The sequence below is a fragment of the Cervus canadensis genome, chromosome 28, assembly GCF_019320065.1.
Source record: "Cervus canadensis isolate Bull #8, Minnesota chromosome 28, ASM1932006v1, whole genome shotgun sequence".
NCBI classification, from domain to species: domain Eukaryota; kingdom Metazoa; phylum Chordata; class Mammalia; order Artiodactyla; family Cervidae; genus Cervus; species Cervus canadensis.
Window position 1 is genome coordinate 6,843,233 of NC_057413.1, and position 18,741 is coordinate 6,861,973.

Below are 18,741 nucleotides of genomic sequence, written 5' to 3' on the forward strand. Positions count from 1 at the left end.
CCGCCTCCGGGGTCTCCCGGAGCCGCGTCCCCGGGTCCCCGGAGCGATGAACGAGTAGGGGCGCCCCCACGCTCCGCCTCCCGCCCGCCATCGGTCGGTCGCCCTGAGAGGGACCGCGCGGACCGGCTGCCGTCCGCGGGGCCGCCCCCGCGCCGCCCCGCCCCGTCCCGCCTCCCGGGGGCGCTGCCGGCGGGTGGGGGCGGGGGGCGTCCGCCGCTCATGCCGCCCCGGCCGCTGAAGCCCCGGCCGCGCCGCCCGCCCGCCTGCCCGCCCGCGCCCGCCGCCGCCCCGCCGCCCCGCCGCCCCCAAGATGTGGCACAACGTGGGGCTGACCCTGCTGGTGTTCGTGGCCACGCTGCTGATCGTGCTGCTGCTGATGGTGTGCGGTGAGTGGGTAGTTCACACCCGCCGGCTCGGCTTGTCCTGCCGACTGGCTGGTTCTGTCTCTCGTTTTTAAAAGAGGAAAAAAGAAAAAAGATGGTCTGGGTGGGCAAGTGTCGAAAAACCATCGGTTCTCCACTTGCCCCTCGGGAGTGAGCCCGGAGCTGGGTACCCCTGCCCACCGCGGGCCCCGCTGGCGTCCCGCAGAGGAGGGAGCCGGGTCCAGCGCTGGGCGTGTGGACCCGGGATTAAGCCTGGCCGCCGCAGCGCCTCGATCGCCACCCTTGCCACAGATCAACCCATATCGTCACCTTGGCCTGTTTGCGAAGGTGCAGTGATTCGTCCTCTTTCTGTCTTTTTACACGTTCTGACTCCCGATGATAAAGCGAGGGAGGTTTCATTACCTTCCTTGAACCAGGGACAGAAGCAAGAGTTGGCTTTGCAGCACGCGTGAGATTGTTTGCTTGGAGTTAGGCGTAAGCTCAATTCCAAACAGCAGTGTCGAGACGAGGCAGAACTTAAAAAACACAGGCTATATTAAACTTCCAGGGTCAGGTAACCTAACTCTTAGTTCTGTAGTAATGGTGCTATTTTGTTTACTGTGATTTTGTTTTTTTCCCTTCCCCTCCATGGAATGAGAGAACGTGAAACTTTTTTCTCAAGGTAATTTTAGCGCAATTGTAGATCTTTTTTTTTTTCCAATTCACAGTAACTGGTAGCTACCCAGCCATCTCATCCTCTGCCGTCTTCTCCTTCTGCCCTCAATCTTTCCCAGCATCAGGGACTTTTCCAAGGAGTCGCCTGTTCGCATCAGATGACAAAAATACTGGTGGTTGGATGGCATCACCAATGCAATGAACGTGAACTTGGACAAAATCTTGGAGATGGTGAGGGACAGGGAGGCCAGGTGTGCTACAGTCCATGGGGTTGCAAAGAGTGGGACAGGACTGGGCGACTGAACAACAAACAACAGCAGACAGCCACAGCTCTCTTAGCAAAGGGGCTGAGCAATTGTGAACATTTGGGAAAGTGTTTACAACCAGATGTCAGTGAGTTTGCTTTTTTATAATTATCACATTGAAGTATGGATTCAGATTGATGCAATAATTGGTTAGTATTCAAAATATGGGGCTTAGTCATTATGTGATTAATGCACCAAGTGCTCAGAGTCAGCTGTGTTTGGAAACATTTAGGCATGTACAGATATGTATATTTGTATTTATGTACTTGTATGTGTATTTAAAATTTCCTTTTACATGATCATATACATGTGTATATATAGATACACTTGTGTGTATATACTTGTTTGTATATTTTTAGTTTTCTTGCTTTTACTAAGGCACTAGAGCTAAAGTTTCTAACTTACAGGCTTTTCTGATGATAAAGCAATTGGAAGGAAGGCCTTTCTCAACTTCCTGCCTGTGATGTCAGGATTTGGGGCTAATTGTAGATGTTTAGGATCCTTGAAATAAGGAAAACCAAATCTTTGTGATTTGTGTGGTTATGAGGAAGTAGGTGAACATGCTTTCCTTTCTGATTTGAACATGCAAACTACCTGGATATGGCAATGTACCATGTAAACCATACACCACTTCCTTGTTGTTCAGTTGCTAAGTCGTGTCCGACTCTTTGGGGCCCAATGGACTGCGTGCACCTGTCTGTCCTTCACTATCTCCCAGAGTCTGCTCAAATTTACGTCCATTGAGTCTGTGATGCCATCCAACCATCTCATCCTCTGCCACTCCCTTCTCACCATTTTAGAGTATTTGCCAAACTTGCCTTTGAGACCTCAAAATTCCTATTTGCTACGTGTCAGACTTGCTCTCTCAACCTTCAGTAGCTGTTTGACTTAAATTCTACTCATTTTTCTAAAAGTACCCTGCCTTTGACTTCAGAAAACAATGTGGAATGAGAGGTGAGGTGTGGTAAGGAAAAGAATGCCGTATTTTGATTGGAGTGGTCCAGAATAATAGCTGTAAGAAGTAATCTGAGCACTTTTTTGTTGGGAGAGTGATTGATGGGTGGCTTCATGTTTTGACTAATGGGGGAGCCTGGGGCTTAGGGAGGGGGAGGGATGGATCACACCAGATTTGAGAGAGAAACTAAGTCTCCTATAACAATATAGACATTAAACCACAGAAATTTATTTTCTTATAGTCTGGAGGCTAGAAGTTCAAGCAAGGTTAATTTCCTCTGAGCCTCTTTACTTGACTTACAGATGGCTATCTTCTCCTTGTGTCTTCACCTGACCTTTCATCTGTGTGTGTGTGTCTGTGTCCTAATCTTATGTAATAAGGGCACTGGTCATATTGGATTAGGGCCCCACCCTTATCAATTTATTTAACCTTTAAATAAACCTTTAAAGGCCTTGCTTCCAAATACAGTCACATTAGGGATTAAAAAATCAATGACCTGGGTCTGCCCCAAGAAATGCATAGCCTGAAAGAACTCTGACCGGTTCTCTCACATAGTGAATTCTCATTTTCAAATTTCAGGTTCCTTAGGGAGGTCTTCCTTCTCCTATCTGTTGGTTGTACTTTCTTGCCTCTCATTCATTCTAAAAATATTTTCTACTCCCACTATTCACCGAAACTGCCGTTGCAAGCTCAGTAACAAATGGCCTCTGTATCACCAAGTCCATGGTCACTTTTGAGTTCTAATTCTCTTTAACCTCACAGACTCGTTCTGTCCAGGTGAGCATTCTTCCCAAGAAGCATTTCTTGTGGCTTCTATACACTCTGCCTTCATGGTGTTCTTCCTACCATAGTGGTTAATTGTTTTATCTTTTCCTATCTTCTCATCCCCTGGAATTTAACTCTTTTTGACTAAATCTATGATAGGAAATATTTTACATTACTTCCAGTACATTCATAAGTATGTAGGTTACATATATTAATCAGTTTATATGTACATGTATCTATCTTCCCATCATCACTCTTATCTCTGAAATAAAAATTTTATAGACTAGTACTTGGCCATTACTCCATGAGATGCATGCTATTTTCTACACTCCTATAATATATTGTGTTATAATAAAAAATATATATATATTTCTGTTTTCACCTTCCTTCTATTCTGTCCCTTATCTAGTTCTAAAGATTTAAATAGTAACTGTAATGAATGACTAACATTAGTATCTCCAGCTATCACGGCTCTCCTGCACCCTAGGCTCATGCCTCAGTACCCTGACTTGGAGATCTAATAACCATCTCAAACTAAACACATCTAAAACAGAACTTTTGATTTCTACCACCTGTTTGTTCCTCCCTGCTCACATGTTACCAGCAGCCGGGGGCTTGGGTGTCATTCTTGGATTTGCCCTTTCCTTACAAATGCTCACTCCATCTGGAAGTCATTCAGTTTTGTGTCTCTTTTTTTTTTGCCTTCCAGTGTTACTGAGCTATAATTGACTTACAGTACTGTATAAATTTAGAGCTTCCCAGGGGGCTCAATGGTAAAGAATCTGGCTGCAGTGTAGGAGATGAAGGTTTGAACCCTGGGTTGGGAAGATGCCCTGGAGAAGGGAATGGCAACCCACTCAGATATTCTTGCCTGGAGAATTCCATGGACAGAGGAGACTGGTGGGCTACAGTCCATGGGGTCACAAAAGAGTTGGACACGCCTGAGCAAGTTATCAACAATTGTAGAGATCTAAGGAGTGCAACATTTACACACATCATGAAATGATTATTATAGTAAGTTTGGTGAATATCCATCATCTCTTAGATAAGGAAGTAAAGAAATAGAAAAAATTTTTTTTCAGTGATGAGAACTCTTGGATTTACTCACTTAGCTTTCATATATAACATACATCAGTGTTAATTATATTTATCTTGTTGTACATTATGTCCCTAGTACTCTTATAGCTAGAAATTTATACCTTCATTCAATCCCATCTCTCTCCTGCCCATCAGACATAGATCTGATCTCTTTTTCTATGAATTTGTTTGTTTTTAAGTACTAATTGACCTACCACACTGTTAATTCCTGTTACAGGATATTGGGATTTGATGTTTGTATACATGTCAAAGTGATCACCATGAAAGCCTAGTCACATCTGTCACCGTACAAAGATACTGCATAGTTATTGACTTTATTCCCCGTGCTGTACAGTTCATACCCATGACTCACTCACTTTGCAACTATAAGTTTGTACTTCTTAATCTCTCTCACCTATTTCTCCCTGCCCCACCCCCCTCCTTTGCAGCCATCTGTTTGTTCTCTGTATCTATGACTCTGTTTATGTTTAGTTATGGTTGTTCATTTGATTTGTTTTTTAGATTCCACCTGTAAGTGAAATCATGGAGTGTTTTTTTTTCTTTCTCTGTCTGAATTATGACACTAACATAATACCTTCTAGATCTATCCAGGTTGTTACAAATGGCAAGATTTCATTTTTTAACCCCTATGGCTGAGTGATACTCCACTGTATACATATACTTTATCTTTGTTATCTATCCATTTCCCTTTGGACCGACTATCTCCTGAGTTTCAGTCTGTTTGTCTGTTTTGTCTGTGGTGGTTTGAATCTTTGGATGTGGCACTCAGTGGTACATCCACATTTTATGTGTTTGTTTCCTCCCACTAGAGTGTAGGCTCAGTGAAGACAGGGACCTTCTTTGGCTTGTTCACTTCTCTCTTCCTGGATCTTGGAGAGTGATGCCTGACATGTAGAGGGCCTTTGTATATCTGAAGTAGGAGTGAAGAAAGATTGCTCTGTATAAATGATTAAATTCCTATTAGAAACACACTCTTCAGTGTAGCACAAACCATGGTTGTCTCAAACTGGATAACCCTTGTGTTACTCAGCAAAATACCCTTTGCTGTTGCTGTTGCTGCTGCTGCTGCGCCGCTTCAGTCGCCTCCGACTGTGCGACCCCGTAGACGGCAGCCCGCCAGGCTCCGCCGTCCCTGGGATACTCTAGGCAAGGACACCGGAGTGGGTTGCCCTTTCCCCTTAGTGAACTCTTATGTGCAGGTGCTGTGGTGGAGGTCATGAGTATTCAAAAACTAATAAAGCATAATCCCCAGTATGCTTTCTTAAATGTTTGGTAGAATTAATTTAGGCCAGGACTTTTCTTTTGGGGGAAGTTTTTAATTACAAACTCACTATCTTTCATTTGGGCTAATGTTGGGCTATTCCAGTTAACCTGTTTTCTCTTGAGTAAGCTTTTGAGTTTGTGTTTTTCAAGCACTATGTTTAATCTGAGTTAATATTCTCTCATCATTTAATATCTGTAGGATCTGTGATGATGTCTTCTCTTTCATTCTTGGTATTGTGTTCTTTCTCTTGCGTATGGTCAGTCTGGCTAGAGGTTTATGAATTTTATGATCTTCTCAAAGAATCTGGATCTTTTTGTTTTACTGATTATTTATTTATTCTTTTGGGAGGGATCAAACCATTTTCTTGAGAGGCTTTGAGGGAAGATCGAAAAGCTGGGAGGACAGTGACATCTGACGTCCTTCTCTGAGCCATCTGCCCAGCTCCTCAGCTGCTGAAAGGCTGATTTTTAATTTCTTGTCCATATTTTATTTCATTGATTTATGTTTATATCTTTATTTTCTTCTATTTATTTTGATTTTAATTTGTACTTCTAGTTTCTTATGATAGAAACTTAGATTATTGATTTTAAACTATTGTTATTTAAAAAGGTAAAAATAGGTATCTAACGATGTTAATTTCTTTTCAAGTATTAGTTTTGATTTTTTTAGAAAAAACTATAGTTTCACTTGTGATTTCTTCTTTCAATTGTGAGTTATTTAGGACATTTCTTTTTTCCCACCTATATATCATTTTATCATTTTCTAGTTAAATTTTATTATAGTGAGAAAATGTATCTTGTATCATAGCATTTAAGAAGGTTTACACTTAATGGGCTTCCCTAGTGGCTCAGATGGTAAAGAATCTTCATTGATGCACTTAATGAAGAAGAGAACTGGAGAAGGAATGGCAAACGACTTCAGTATTCTTTCCTTGAGAACCCCACGAACAATATGAAAAGGCAAAAAGATAGGACACTGAAAGATGGACTCCCCAGGTTGGTAGGTGCCCAATATGATCAGTGGAGAAATAACTCCAGAAAGAATGAAGGGACGAAACCAAAGCAAAAAACAACACCTAGTTGTGGATGTGACTGGTGATGGAAGCAAAGTCTGATGCTGTAAAGAGCAATATTGCATAGGAACCTGGAATGTTGGGTCCATGAATCAAGGCAAATTGGAAGTGATCAAACAGGAGATGGCAAGAGTGAACGTTGACATTTTAGGAATTAGCGAACTAAAATGGACTGGAATGGGTGAATTTAACTCAGATGACCATTATATCTACTACTGTGGGCAAGAATCCCTTAGAAGAAATGGAGTAGCCATCATAGTCAACAAGAGTCCGAAATGCAGAACTTGGGTGCAGTCTCAAAGATGACAGAATGATCTCTGTTCATTTCCAAGGCAAGCCATTCAGTATCATGGTAATCCAAGTCTGTACTCCAACCAGTAATGCTGAAGAAGCTGAACTTGAATGGTTCTATGAAGACCTACAAGACCTTCTAGAACTAACAATCAAAAAAGATGTCCTTTTCATTATAAGGGGACTGGAATGCAAAAGTAGGAAGTCAAGAAACACCTGGAGTAACAGGCAAATTTGACCTTGGAGTACAAAATGAAGCAAGGCAAAGGCTAATAGAGTTTTGCCAAGAGAATGCACTGGTCATAGCAAATAGCCTCTTCCAACAACAAAAGAAGATGCTACACATGGACATCACCAGATGGTCAACACTGAAATCAGAATGATTATATTCTTTGCAGCCAAAGATGGAGAAGCTCTATACAGACAGCAAAAATAAGACCGGGAGCTGACTGTGGCTCAGATCATGAACTCCTTATTGCCAAATTCAGACTTAAAGAAAGTAGGGAGAAATGCTAGACCATTCAGGTATGACGTAAATCAAATCCCTTACGATTATACAGTGGAAGTGAGAAATAGTTTCAAGGGATTAAAGCTGATAGACAGAATACCTGAAGAACTATGGATGGAGGTTCATGACATTGTACAGGAGATAGGGATCAAGACCATCCTTAAGAAAAAGAAATGCAAAAAAGCAAAATGGCTGTCTGAGGAGGCCTTACAAGTAGCTGAGAAAAGAAGAGAAGTAGAAGCAAAGGAGAAAAGGAAAGATACACCCATTTGAATGCGGAGTTCCAAAGAATAGAAAGGAGAGATAAGAAAGCCTTCCTCAGTGGTCAGTGCAAAGAAATAGAGGAAAACAATAGAATGGGAAAGACTAGAGATCTCTTCAAGAAAATTAGAGATACCAAGGGAACATTTAATGCAAAGATGAGCACATAAAGGACAATGGTATGGACCTAACAGATGCAGAGGATATTAAGAAAAGGTGGCAAGAATACACAGAAGAACTATACAAAAAAGATCTACAGGACCCAGATAATCACAATGGTGTGATCACTCACCTAGAGCCAGACATCCTGGAATGTGAACTCAAGTGGGCCTTAGGAAGCATCACTACAAACAAAGCTAGTGGAGGTGATGGAATTCCAGTTGAGCTATTTCAAATCCTAAAAGATGATGCTGTGAAAGTGCTGCACTCAATATGCCAGCATATTTGGAAAACCCAGTAGTGGCCACAGGACTGGAAAAGGTCAGTTTTCATTCCAGTCCCTAAGAAAGAAAATGCCAAAGAATGCTCAAACTACCGCACACACTAGTAAAGTAATGCTCAAAATTCTCCAAGCCAGGCTTCAATAGTAAGTGAACCGTGAACTTCCAGGTATTCAAGTTGGATTTAGAAACGGCAGAGGAACGAGAGATCAAATTGCCAACATCTGTTGGATCATCGAAAAAGCAAGAGAGTTGCAGAAAAACATCTACTTCTGCTTTATTGACTGTGCCAAAGTCTTTGACTGTGTGAACCACAACAAACTGGAAAATTTTTAAAGAGATGAGAATACCAGACCACCTAACCTGCCTCTTGAGAAACCTGTATGCAGGTCAGGAAGCAACAGTTAGAACTGGGCATGGAACAACAGACTGTTTCCAAATAGGGAAAGCAGTATGTCAGTCATGGGAAATGCCAGGCTGGATGAAGCACAAGCTGAAATAAGCTGAAATCAAAATTGCTGGGAGAAATATCGGTAACCTCAGATATGCAGATGGCACCACCCTTACGGCAGAAAGTGAAAAACTAAAAAGCCTCTTGATGAAACTGAAAGAGGAGAGTGAAAAAGTAGGGTTAAAACTCACCATTCAGAAAATGAAGATCATGGCATCCGGTCCCATCACTTCATGGCAAATAGATGGGGAAACAGTGACAGACTTTATTTTATTGGGCTCCAAAATCACTGCAGATGGTGACTGCAGCCATGAAATTAAAAGATGCATACTCTTTGGGAGAAAAGTTATGACCAACCTAGACAGCATATTAAAAAGCAGAGACTTTGCCAACAAAGGTCCATCTAGTCAAGGCTATGGTTTTCCCAGTAGTCATGTATGGACGTGAGAGTTGGACTGTAAAGAAAACTGAGCGCCAAAAAATTGATGCTTTTGAACTGTGGTGTTGGAGAAGACTCTTGAGAGGCCCTCGGAATGCAAGGCGACCATCTTAAAGGAAATCAGTCCTGAATATTCATTGGAAGGACTGATGCTGAAGCTGAAACTCCAATACTTTGGCCACCTGATGCAAAGAACTGACTCATTTGAAAAGACCCTGATGCTGGGAAATATTGAGGGTGGGAGAAGGTTCGACAGAGGATGGGATGGTTGGATGGCATCACCGACTCAATGGATAGGAATTGAGTAAACAGTGGGAGTTGGTGATGGATAGGGAGGCCTGGCGTGCTACGGTCCATGGGGTCGCAAAGAGTCGGACGTAACTGAGCCACTGAACTGAACTGGTGAACTCACTGCTCTGATTTGCTGATCATGCCCTCTTCCATGGTGATGAGTTACTTTGAGCCTGTTTTCTTATCTAGAAAATGGGGGTAATGATTTCTTGTGTCACTAGTTCAGAGGGCTAATGAGAGTATTAAATGCTGAATGTAACAGCACTTGGTGAACTGAGAACTCTGTGATTACAACTGTCCTCTGGGTTTGTGGCATGGTGATGGTTCATTATTTGGGTTCATCTGCCATTGCTACCCTTCTGCTGCCAGCACATGTATCTTGCATTATTGTTGTGTTGGTTGCTCAGTCGTGTCCAACTGTTTTCGACCCCATGGATGTAGCCCACCAGGCTCGTCTGTCAATGGAATTCTCCAGGCAAGAATGCTGGAGTGGGTAGCCATTCCCTTCTCCAGGGGATCTTCCCAACACAGAGATTGAAGCCGGGTCTCCTGCGTTGGCAGGTGAGTTCTCTACTGTTTGAGCCGCCAGGGAATCCCCTTCATCTTGCATACAAAGATGATACAAAGTGCGTTTTCCTGAACTGCCCTCTCTGAACTCATGCTTGGGTACTGGCACACACAAGCTGAGTACTCCTTTGCTTATCTCAGGATACACAACCTCTGTTGCCAGCCAGTGTACCTAACACACAGACTTGCCTTTTAAACTGTGGAAAGCTATGGTACTTGTTTAACAGTTGGTGTACATTTTTGACTGTAAGTGCATCTAATTTTGGACAGTCCTTCTCCTCGCCCCCTCTTTCTGTTATCCCTCCTCCCCTCCATCCATTTTTCTCTTAGAATCCCAGGACAAGATAGGAGACCCATGGTCTGTGGAATAAAAATAGGTAAAGAGTTTCTGGTGTCTGCATATTAGGTTTGGGTGGGAGGAACTGTATGAGCTACACCTCTACAAGAGGCCCTGTAGGTATTCAGTATCCTTGCCTAAAAAATCTTGTGGACAGAGGAGCCTGGCGGGCTACAGTCTGTGGGGTGGCAGAGACTTCGCGACTGGACCGCAGCAGCAGAGGAACTATGGATACTTGGTGTTAGGAACATCCGACCTCTCTCCTGCTCCTCCCGCTGAGCCTTTTCTCCTTTTCCTTGGCCACTTGCTGTAATTGATCCGCTGTAGCACTCATATTTCTTCTTCATCGTGCCTTCTCTTTCCACACCTACCTGTGCATCAGAATCATCTAGGGAGCTTGGAGAGGATGAGTAAGCACAACCCTGGAGACGGATTTGCAGTGTCTGGGGTGAGTCGTTGGGAATCAGGAGCTTCTCCAGGCTCCCGCGCGGGGCATGGTGAGTAGCCAGTTTGAGTGATGCACTGTGTGGCCCTCTCATGTCTTTAACTGGGGTCATTCCATTGGAAAATAAATGATTGCTTTCCACTTAGACATGTTCCTCTGCTTAAAAGGGAGAATAGGACTTCCAGCCTCAGCAGATCCTACCTCACCTGTAGGGAATGTGACGTGTCAGAAGTATGTAGAAAGGCAGTGTATAGTGAACAACAATTTGGCCATAAATGATCCGTGCAGAGCATTTCCTCACAGTACCTGTCCCAAAGTTAAGACGTTTGTTGTGGTTTAGTCACCAAGTCGTGTCCGATTCTTTGCGACCCCATGGACTCTAGCCTGCCGGACTCCTCTGTCCATGGAATTTTCCCAGGCAAGAGTACTGGAGTGGGTTGCCATTTCCTTCTCAGGGGGTCTTTCTGATCCAGGGATTTAAATTGTGTCTCCTGCATTGGCAGGTGATTGCTGTACTGCTTAGCCACCAGGGAAGCCCAAAGAAAAAGCTGTTTTTATTTCCAGGTCTAATGAACATAGCCAGTAACTATCAGCAGTTTTATCTGGCATTATGGTACCTCTCTTAACTTCTTTGCTAAGTCACACTTTTCCAGTATACCTATTGTGAGTTTTAATTGTCCTTCCTTTTCCAAAATAAATGTTGTGTGATTGTGTTTCCATTCAAACTGCCTGGCATTTTGAGTGTCATCCTCTGTTCAGACAGTTAACACTGATGAATGGTCTGTTGCCTAAACACCAGCTCTTCCCAGCTCTTAAGTGCTGGGAGATAGAACCCCCCTCCCCTGCCGTCTCCCCAGAATTACAGCTCTGTGAGAACTTAGTCTTTACTTGGAGAATAACTTGTGAACTTCCCCGAATCTAGCGAATACCCCTGCAGTTCTTGGTTGTTCAGGGTTCACCGCTACAATTTCCCTTTCTAACTCTGCTTTCTCACCCTGTCATTACAGTAGCCATTGAGAAAGGCAGCACAGTGGCTGTTTCTTTGGCTGCCCAGCGGATGAGCTCCACATCTGTATTAGGGAGAATCCTCTGCCTCATGAGTTTTCATGGGAAGCAGTGTCCCTGCCCACATGCTCCTCCACGTGCAACCCTCACTCACACCCAGGCAGAATAGGGAAAAATGAGCTGCTTTTCAGGTTTGCTTAACTGCAGGTGCAGGTAATAATTAAAGAGGTGTGACGTGGTTTAGCTGGTGTTGTGGGGAGGGGAGTGTCCTGTGTGGAGGCTGTAACTTGCTACCCCAGCCCCTGGAGTCTCTGATCGGCTACCACATTCTGAATTTTCACTTCAGATTGAATCCCTTATATTGTTTGGTTGCTGGCAGTGATTTTTTTTTTTACGTCTTTTGTTTTGGATGTGTTTTATTAAAATTGAGAAAGAGTTTGTGATCTCACTGAATACAGTTATTTCTATCTCCTGAGACTGACTGTTGAAGGCGGTCTTCAGTTCCTTTCTTGCAGATTCCTATGCTGGGGGACTTGACTTTCTCTGAACCATCCCAAGGGCAAGAGTATTTTATGGTGGGAGCCCCACTGGTGACAGCCCTTGCCTCTTCAGTCAAGAGTTCCAGCTACTTCCTTTTACGTTCTAAATTTTTGCTCATTTTATACCTAATAGCCACTGTTAAAATCTTTGATCTTTATGAGGTCAAGACTATCATCATCTTTGATTGAGCTTGCTTGTAATTTTCCTGATGGTAAATTCACCTTCATAATAACTATTTAGCACTTAACTTTTAGGTTGAGTTCTCAAAATTAACCTGAGAGGTTTTCCTTAGTATCTTAAAATCACCTGGGCTTATTTAGGCCAATTAATGGTATTGGGGTATTTAAAATGAGAAGTCTACAAAGTACTCATGATTTATTTGTTGGTTTCTGACTTATTTTTCTCCTGATTTTTCTAATTGTCAAAAATTTTTCTGTGTCCATTGTGGAAAAATTTTGATATGGACAGAGAAGTATCTATAAAAAGTATAGGTTCCCCCATTGACATACAGATTCAACACAATCCCTGTTAAAATTCTTGCAATTTTTTTTTTCCAAAAATTGACAAGAAAATGGCACATGGAAATGCAAAAGACTCAGAATAGCCAAAATAGTCTTGAAAAGAACAAAGTTCGTGAACTTATACTCTTCATTTCAAAACTAAACACAAAGCTGCTATAATCAACATGATGTATGTATGGCATAAGGATAGACAGATCAATGGAATAGATCTTTGTGACCCCATGGTCTATACAGTCCATGGAATTCTCTAGGCCAGAATACTGGAGTGGGTAGCCTTTCCCTTCTCCAAGAGATCTTGCCAACCCAGAGATCGAACCCAGGTTTCCCACATTGCAGGTGGATACTTTTACCGGCTGAGCCACAAGGGAAGCCCAGAAATAAACTATAACATTTATGATCATTGGAATTTTGACAGAATTGCCAAGACAGTTTAATAGAGGGAAGAACAGTCTTTTCACAAATAGTTCTGCAACAATTTAGTTTCCACATGCAAAAGGATTAATTTGGATCTTTTACACCAAAGTTAAATAAAATCAATCAAAGACCTACGTGTAAGAGCTAAAACTAAAACCCTTAGAAGAATGTGAAGGCATAAATCTTCATGACCTTGAGTTAGTCAGTGATTCCCTAGATATGGTACCCAAAAGCATAAGCAACCAAAGAAAAACAAAACAAATTGGATTTCATCAAACAAAAACTTAGACTCCATCATAATTAAAAAACTACCATACTTCAAAGAATGTGATCAAGACAATGAAAAGACCAGCCCACAGAATGAGGAAAAAATGTTTGCAGATAATAAGTCTGATAAACAACTGGTATCAAGAATGTATTTAGAATTCCTGCAACTCAGTAAAAAGACAAGCTGATTGTAAAGTGGGCAGGGAAGTTTAATAGACATTCCTCCACAGAAGATTTACAAGTGGCCAGTAAACACAAGAAAAAGATGGTCAGCAAATTTAGTCATTAGGGAAATGCCATCATAAGAGCCATTCTGATATACCACTTCATACCTGCTAGGATGGCTATAATAAAAAGGGTGGAAAATTGGAAGTCTTGGTGAGGATGTGGAGAAATTGAGAGCCTCTTAAATTTCTGATGGGAATGTAGAATGGCTCAGCTGCTTTGGACAGGACTTTAGCAATTTCACAGATGGTTACGCGAAAGTTACCATATGACCTGGGCAACTCTACCCCTGGTGTACAGCAAACCCTTGAATAACACGGGTGTGAACTGTGCAGGTCCACTTATATGTGAATTTCTTGCACTAAATACATACTGCAGTTAAGTACATGATCTGAGGTTGAATCCTTGGGTGTGGAACTATGGATATGGTGGGCCTACTGTAAAGTTACAGATGGATTTTCAAAGGTGAGGAAGATCTAACCATGGCCTTGTTTTTGGGGTCAGTTGTTATACCTAGGAGAAGTGAAAACATGTTAGTGCAAAAATTTGTGCACTTGGTCATGGGCATCCCATGTAATCCCAGAGTTTGTCTTTATGCCTTGTCCATAGTAAATGCTTGATAACTATAACTTACACGTTTAAATTATGCATCCTATTTTGTAGTATACCCCTGACACAGAGTTAACTGAAATGTTCTCAATTGATAATGCTGGGCATAATAATTTTTCTGAATGTTTTTTATCTCTCTTTAGGTTGGTATTTTGTTTGGCATCTTTTTTTGTCAAAATTCAAGTTTCTTCGGGAACTGGTGGGAGACACCGGATCCCAGGAGGGAGACCGTGAGCCTTCAGGGTCTGAGACTGAAGAAGATGCTTCACCGTCTCCGCACAGGATCAGGTCCACTCGCCAGAGGAGGGCCCCTGCGGATGAAGGCCACTGAGCCAGCCGGTCCTGTGATAGCGAATGACCAAGGGTCCTGGGAGTCTCTCTGTAATGATTGGGCTTTGCAGTTTGCTAAAGGAGTGAAGAACATTCATTCTTGGATTCTAAGTCCAGTTCAAAAAAAGATTTACATGTAAGCCATATGCAAATAAAGGGAATTTCAACCAAATTGGACCATTGCGGATTTCATCGTTAAGATAATTTTTGCTTATATGCTTCAACATATATACTTTTTCTTTCACCCTTGGGCTTTTTTTCTTGCACTGGTGGTAATCTGATAAATATTACAGGCTTGAAAAACCATATTTTATTAATGCTAGTTCTGTTCCATGTTCCCCCTCCCCCTCTGCCCCCACATCATGCCTTGTCTGAAATGGGGATAATCTCACGGTTACAGTCCACCAGGCAACAGTCATGATGTAATCACCCTCGCCTGGGCACATGTGAACCTCAGGCTTGTCATAGCATCACTGATTGTTGGTATCAAATGTGGCAGGTTTAATTGGCTTTTAAAAATGTCTTCAAAAAGATTGCACTATGATTCAGCCTTGAAACGAAAAGTCATCGTGTATGCAGAAAAGCATGGGAACAGAGCAGCGGGGCGTGCGTTCCATATCAGCGAAGCAAATATCCGTCGCTGGAGGAGCGACCGAAACTCCATATTTTCCTGTAAAGCCACCACAAAGTGCTTTACGGGCCCTAAGAAAGGAAGATACCCACAGGTCGACGAGGGTGTGCTACACTTTGTCAGTGAGACGCGTGCAAAAGGACTGCCCATCACACGCCAAGCAATGCAGCTGAAGGCCGGAGAAATTGCCAAAGCCCTCGGAATAGACAAAGCGAAGTTCAAAGCCACCAGAGGCTGGTGTGATCGATTCATGCGCCGAGCAGGGCTGTCCTTGAGGCGTCAAACCTCACTGTGTCCAAAGCTTTCTGCTAACGTTAACCCGCGGGCGGTGCCCGAGCGCCGTTTAAAGCGGTGCTCCATCCCCGGCGCTCTTGACGATGCCCAGGGGGCTGTGGTCTGGAGAAACGCAGATGCCCATCTGCACGATTCCGAAGAGTTAGACTCAGACTACGACGTTATAGTCATCACTTAACCAGCTTATTTCGTCATGCACTTCCTTGACATGTGCACAAGGTTGATGCGATAAATACCTGTTTAAAAGCTCTGTTCTAGTAAATCAGAAAGCTAGACTTTCTGCAGAATACAAAAGCATCGTGTCATAGTTGAATTGCCTGTGTCTTTTCTTAGTGATATATATGGTGCATCTTACCGTCGATGGTATCTTAGGTTAGGGGAAAAAAAAATAGTCTGTAAATTTATTTTTATTCCTAGGATAGCAACTATTTATTGGGGAACTTAATTCTGACTCTTACCATATCGTTTAAATAGCTATCCTCTGAGACACATTTTGGGGCACCCTGTTCATGATTCTAGAGTAGAAATGTGGGAATCTGGGTTCTGTCCTCTTCCTTCAGGAAGGGTAGGCTTCCTTACTCCTTGCACATGGGAGGACTTCATGCTCAAGGCATGTGCCATGGAGAAAACATTTCACAAACAGCAATTCAGTGACAAGGCCTCCGAGGTGCTGGGTATTGAGAGAGTGGGTGGAAATGCCCGCTTTACTGTAAAGTGATTCTTGCCATGATCCCTTGTTTGTCTTCACTGAACTTTGGACTGAGTGTTTCCTGGGGAAGAGAGCTATGCATTAAAGAACTTTCCCACTTAGTGTTGCCTGCTTTATATGAGAATAAATTGCAAAGCCAACTTATTTTATTAATCTTAAGTTCTCTCTCTGTTTTAAACGTTTGTTTCTCAAGAACTAGTCATTACAGAGTATCACCTCTATTTTACCACTGTGTAATTTTGTTTGATACCTCGTACTCCATGCTGATAGTTTTATTAACAGGTCACCTACTCTGCCCCGAGTTGATGAACACCTGTGCTGTTGTTGTGGCCCTTTGCATGTACTAAAAGGGAATTTACAGAGTTTAACTTTACTTTTCAATATTTGCTAAGGGGAGCGGTCCCCAGCAGCTGAGAGTGGGGCACCGTCTTTATTTCCTTACTGGATACAGTTTTCTACCTTTATGTGACTATATTGATCAAGCATTCATTTTAATGCTTTCATACTAGCTAAATATCACTTTAAAGTGCTCATCAGGTAGGGCAGAACTTCATGCTTCTTGGTGCTGGGAGGATATTTGAATTGGATCTTTCACAGGCTGATATTTGGAGCTATGGATTCTGCTTTGTAGTAGATGTCTTAGGTTAGATAATAGTTGCTGACCAACTTTTTTAGTAGCTGGAAAGCTTCCTATTGTGTCAGTATTAAGAATGATGACCAACATAACCCCTAAAATATGCAAGGGTCATCCACAATTTAATCCATGAAAAGATGTACATGTTGGTATTATTTATTAATGTTTATGCTTTTATGGATGTCTTTAAAAATAGAATTTTAAGAAATTCTGCTTAGCTTGCTTGGAAAGTATGCCCAAAGCATATTAATAGCTCACACTCTGCCATGTTTTAACTCTTAGGAAAGTAAAAAGAAGTTGCTGTTGCCAATATGAAAATTCTACAAACTGATTCCTTTGTTTGAAACATTTTCCCCCCTGCACACCTCTTTTCTTAATAGACTCACCATAGTCCCTATTTCTAAGGCCACTGAGAGAGGCAAGAGAAATAGTTAACACAGTTACTTGTGTGATATAGTGTTTCTATTTTTATTTTTCCTGTTTTAATGCTTTTGTAGCTGAACTTACAGAGCTCATCATAAGTGCATTTTCAGTTTCTTAGTAGCCTGTGGTTGATTTTGAAGCTTGGAGGGTTCTGGGCATGAAAAAAAAAAACAAGTATTAGTCTTTTCTGAATGCTCTCTAACAGTGATGGTGACCACGGATGCCCTCGTTGGAGGATTAATTCTAAAATGAGAGGACTCTGGTGGGTGCTTTCATTTCTGTCCAACCCACCACTTATAAATTGTGTTTCTTCTTTTGCTTCTGAAACTTCTGTGAAAATTGCATATCTCAGATTTATTGGTAGCATTGCTCTGATTTCAAGGCCACAAGACACTAAATGTTTGTGTGACGCTGTTAAATAAAGTTTTTAAGATTTACATTCATCCATTGGGTCTCTGTAGTGATGTTTTCGTGGTGGGAACATCGTTTTGTGGTGGATAGCCAATTTACATGCTGACCCATTTCTTTAGATGTTATCAGATTTAAAAACAATTTCAACCTGTCATTTTAACTGAAAGTTGGGAATATAGTAAGTAATGATTTCACAAAGTAGGGCATTTTAAACCAAAATGTGTTGAAAGGTTTGAAAGTAGTGCGTTTTTACTTTTTAGAGCTCCGTGCTGCAGTATTTTTAAATTCAGTTTTTCTTAAAAGCTATGTTTTAATGTAACATGTAACCAATGTAACATTAGCTTTTGACTGGTAAACTTGAAGTGCTTTTATATTTCAGGTTGATTTTAAAAAGCCAATGAGCAGTACTCAAAGGTTATGGGTTCTTAAGCGATTAATGGAGTGGTATTTTGATATGGAGTCTAAAATGAAAGCACCTTGAATTGTCTGCTTTTAAAGTATTCTATAGTTTTTAACTTAAAGCATAAAGAGTAACATTTTATCTTATATTAATAAAAATTAAATTTTCACTCATTAATGTACATGTGTCACTTGCTTTATGACCAGTGTTTATTACCCTTTAAGTTCTATGCATAACCATTAGCCAAGTACCGCTGCTCTGGTTTCTTGAAGGAAACGTTCTGTGCTATGCTACGATGTATTGTCATCTTGCTGCTTGACAAATAGGTTTATAAGGAATTAGAACTGTGTGTGTTCATAATGCCTTTGTATAACAAGATGAGGAGTCCGTGTAAATGTTATTTGCTGTAAAACAGTTACTCGCTGTTACAGTTTTAAAACTGGTCAACACTATGTCTAAAGCTTCTGTGGTTTGTCTGTATGATGTCACTTTACAAAGAATAAATTAAAGTGAAAACAAAAGTTGTGTTTGTTTCACTAATGAAGTATAAGAAGTACGAAGGGTGGCTTGGACGTGAGGGATTGGAAACCAGCCGTTATTACCCGTGGGCTCACCCTTCACCTCATTTGTCAAACTAAACATCTACAAGAATTAGGATAAGTTAGCAGTAACATTCCTAGTGGATGAAAGGAATGGACTTGGAACCTAAGGACATACAGTGTTAGAACTAGTTTACATTTAACGTTTAGCCTTCTTTTTCTTCTCAGGCTTTATCCCTTGTCCTCAAGATTGTTTGGAAGCT

At 41.8% G+C, this 18,741-nt stretch overlaps 1 protein-coding gene across 1 annotated transcript; it reads left to right on the forward strand.

The window, feature by feature from the left end:
• The first annotated feature begins 247 nt into the window (after positions 1-247).
• SMIM13 (small integral membrane protein 13) lies at positions 248-18,460 on the forward strand. The gene is made up of 2 exons (XM_043450180.1): positions 248-386; positions 14,251-18,460. The coding sequence occupies exons 1-2, from the start codon at positions 311-313 to the stop codon at positions 14,436-14,438; spliced, it is 264 nt and encodes an 87-aa protein (XP_043306115.1). The 5' UTR covers positions 248-310; the 3' UTR covers positions 14,439-18,460.
• Positions 18,461-18,741: the final 281 nt, after the last annotated feature.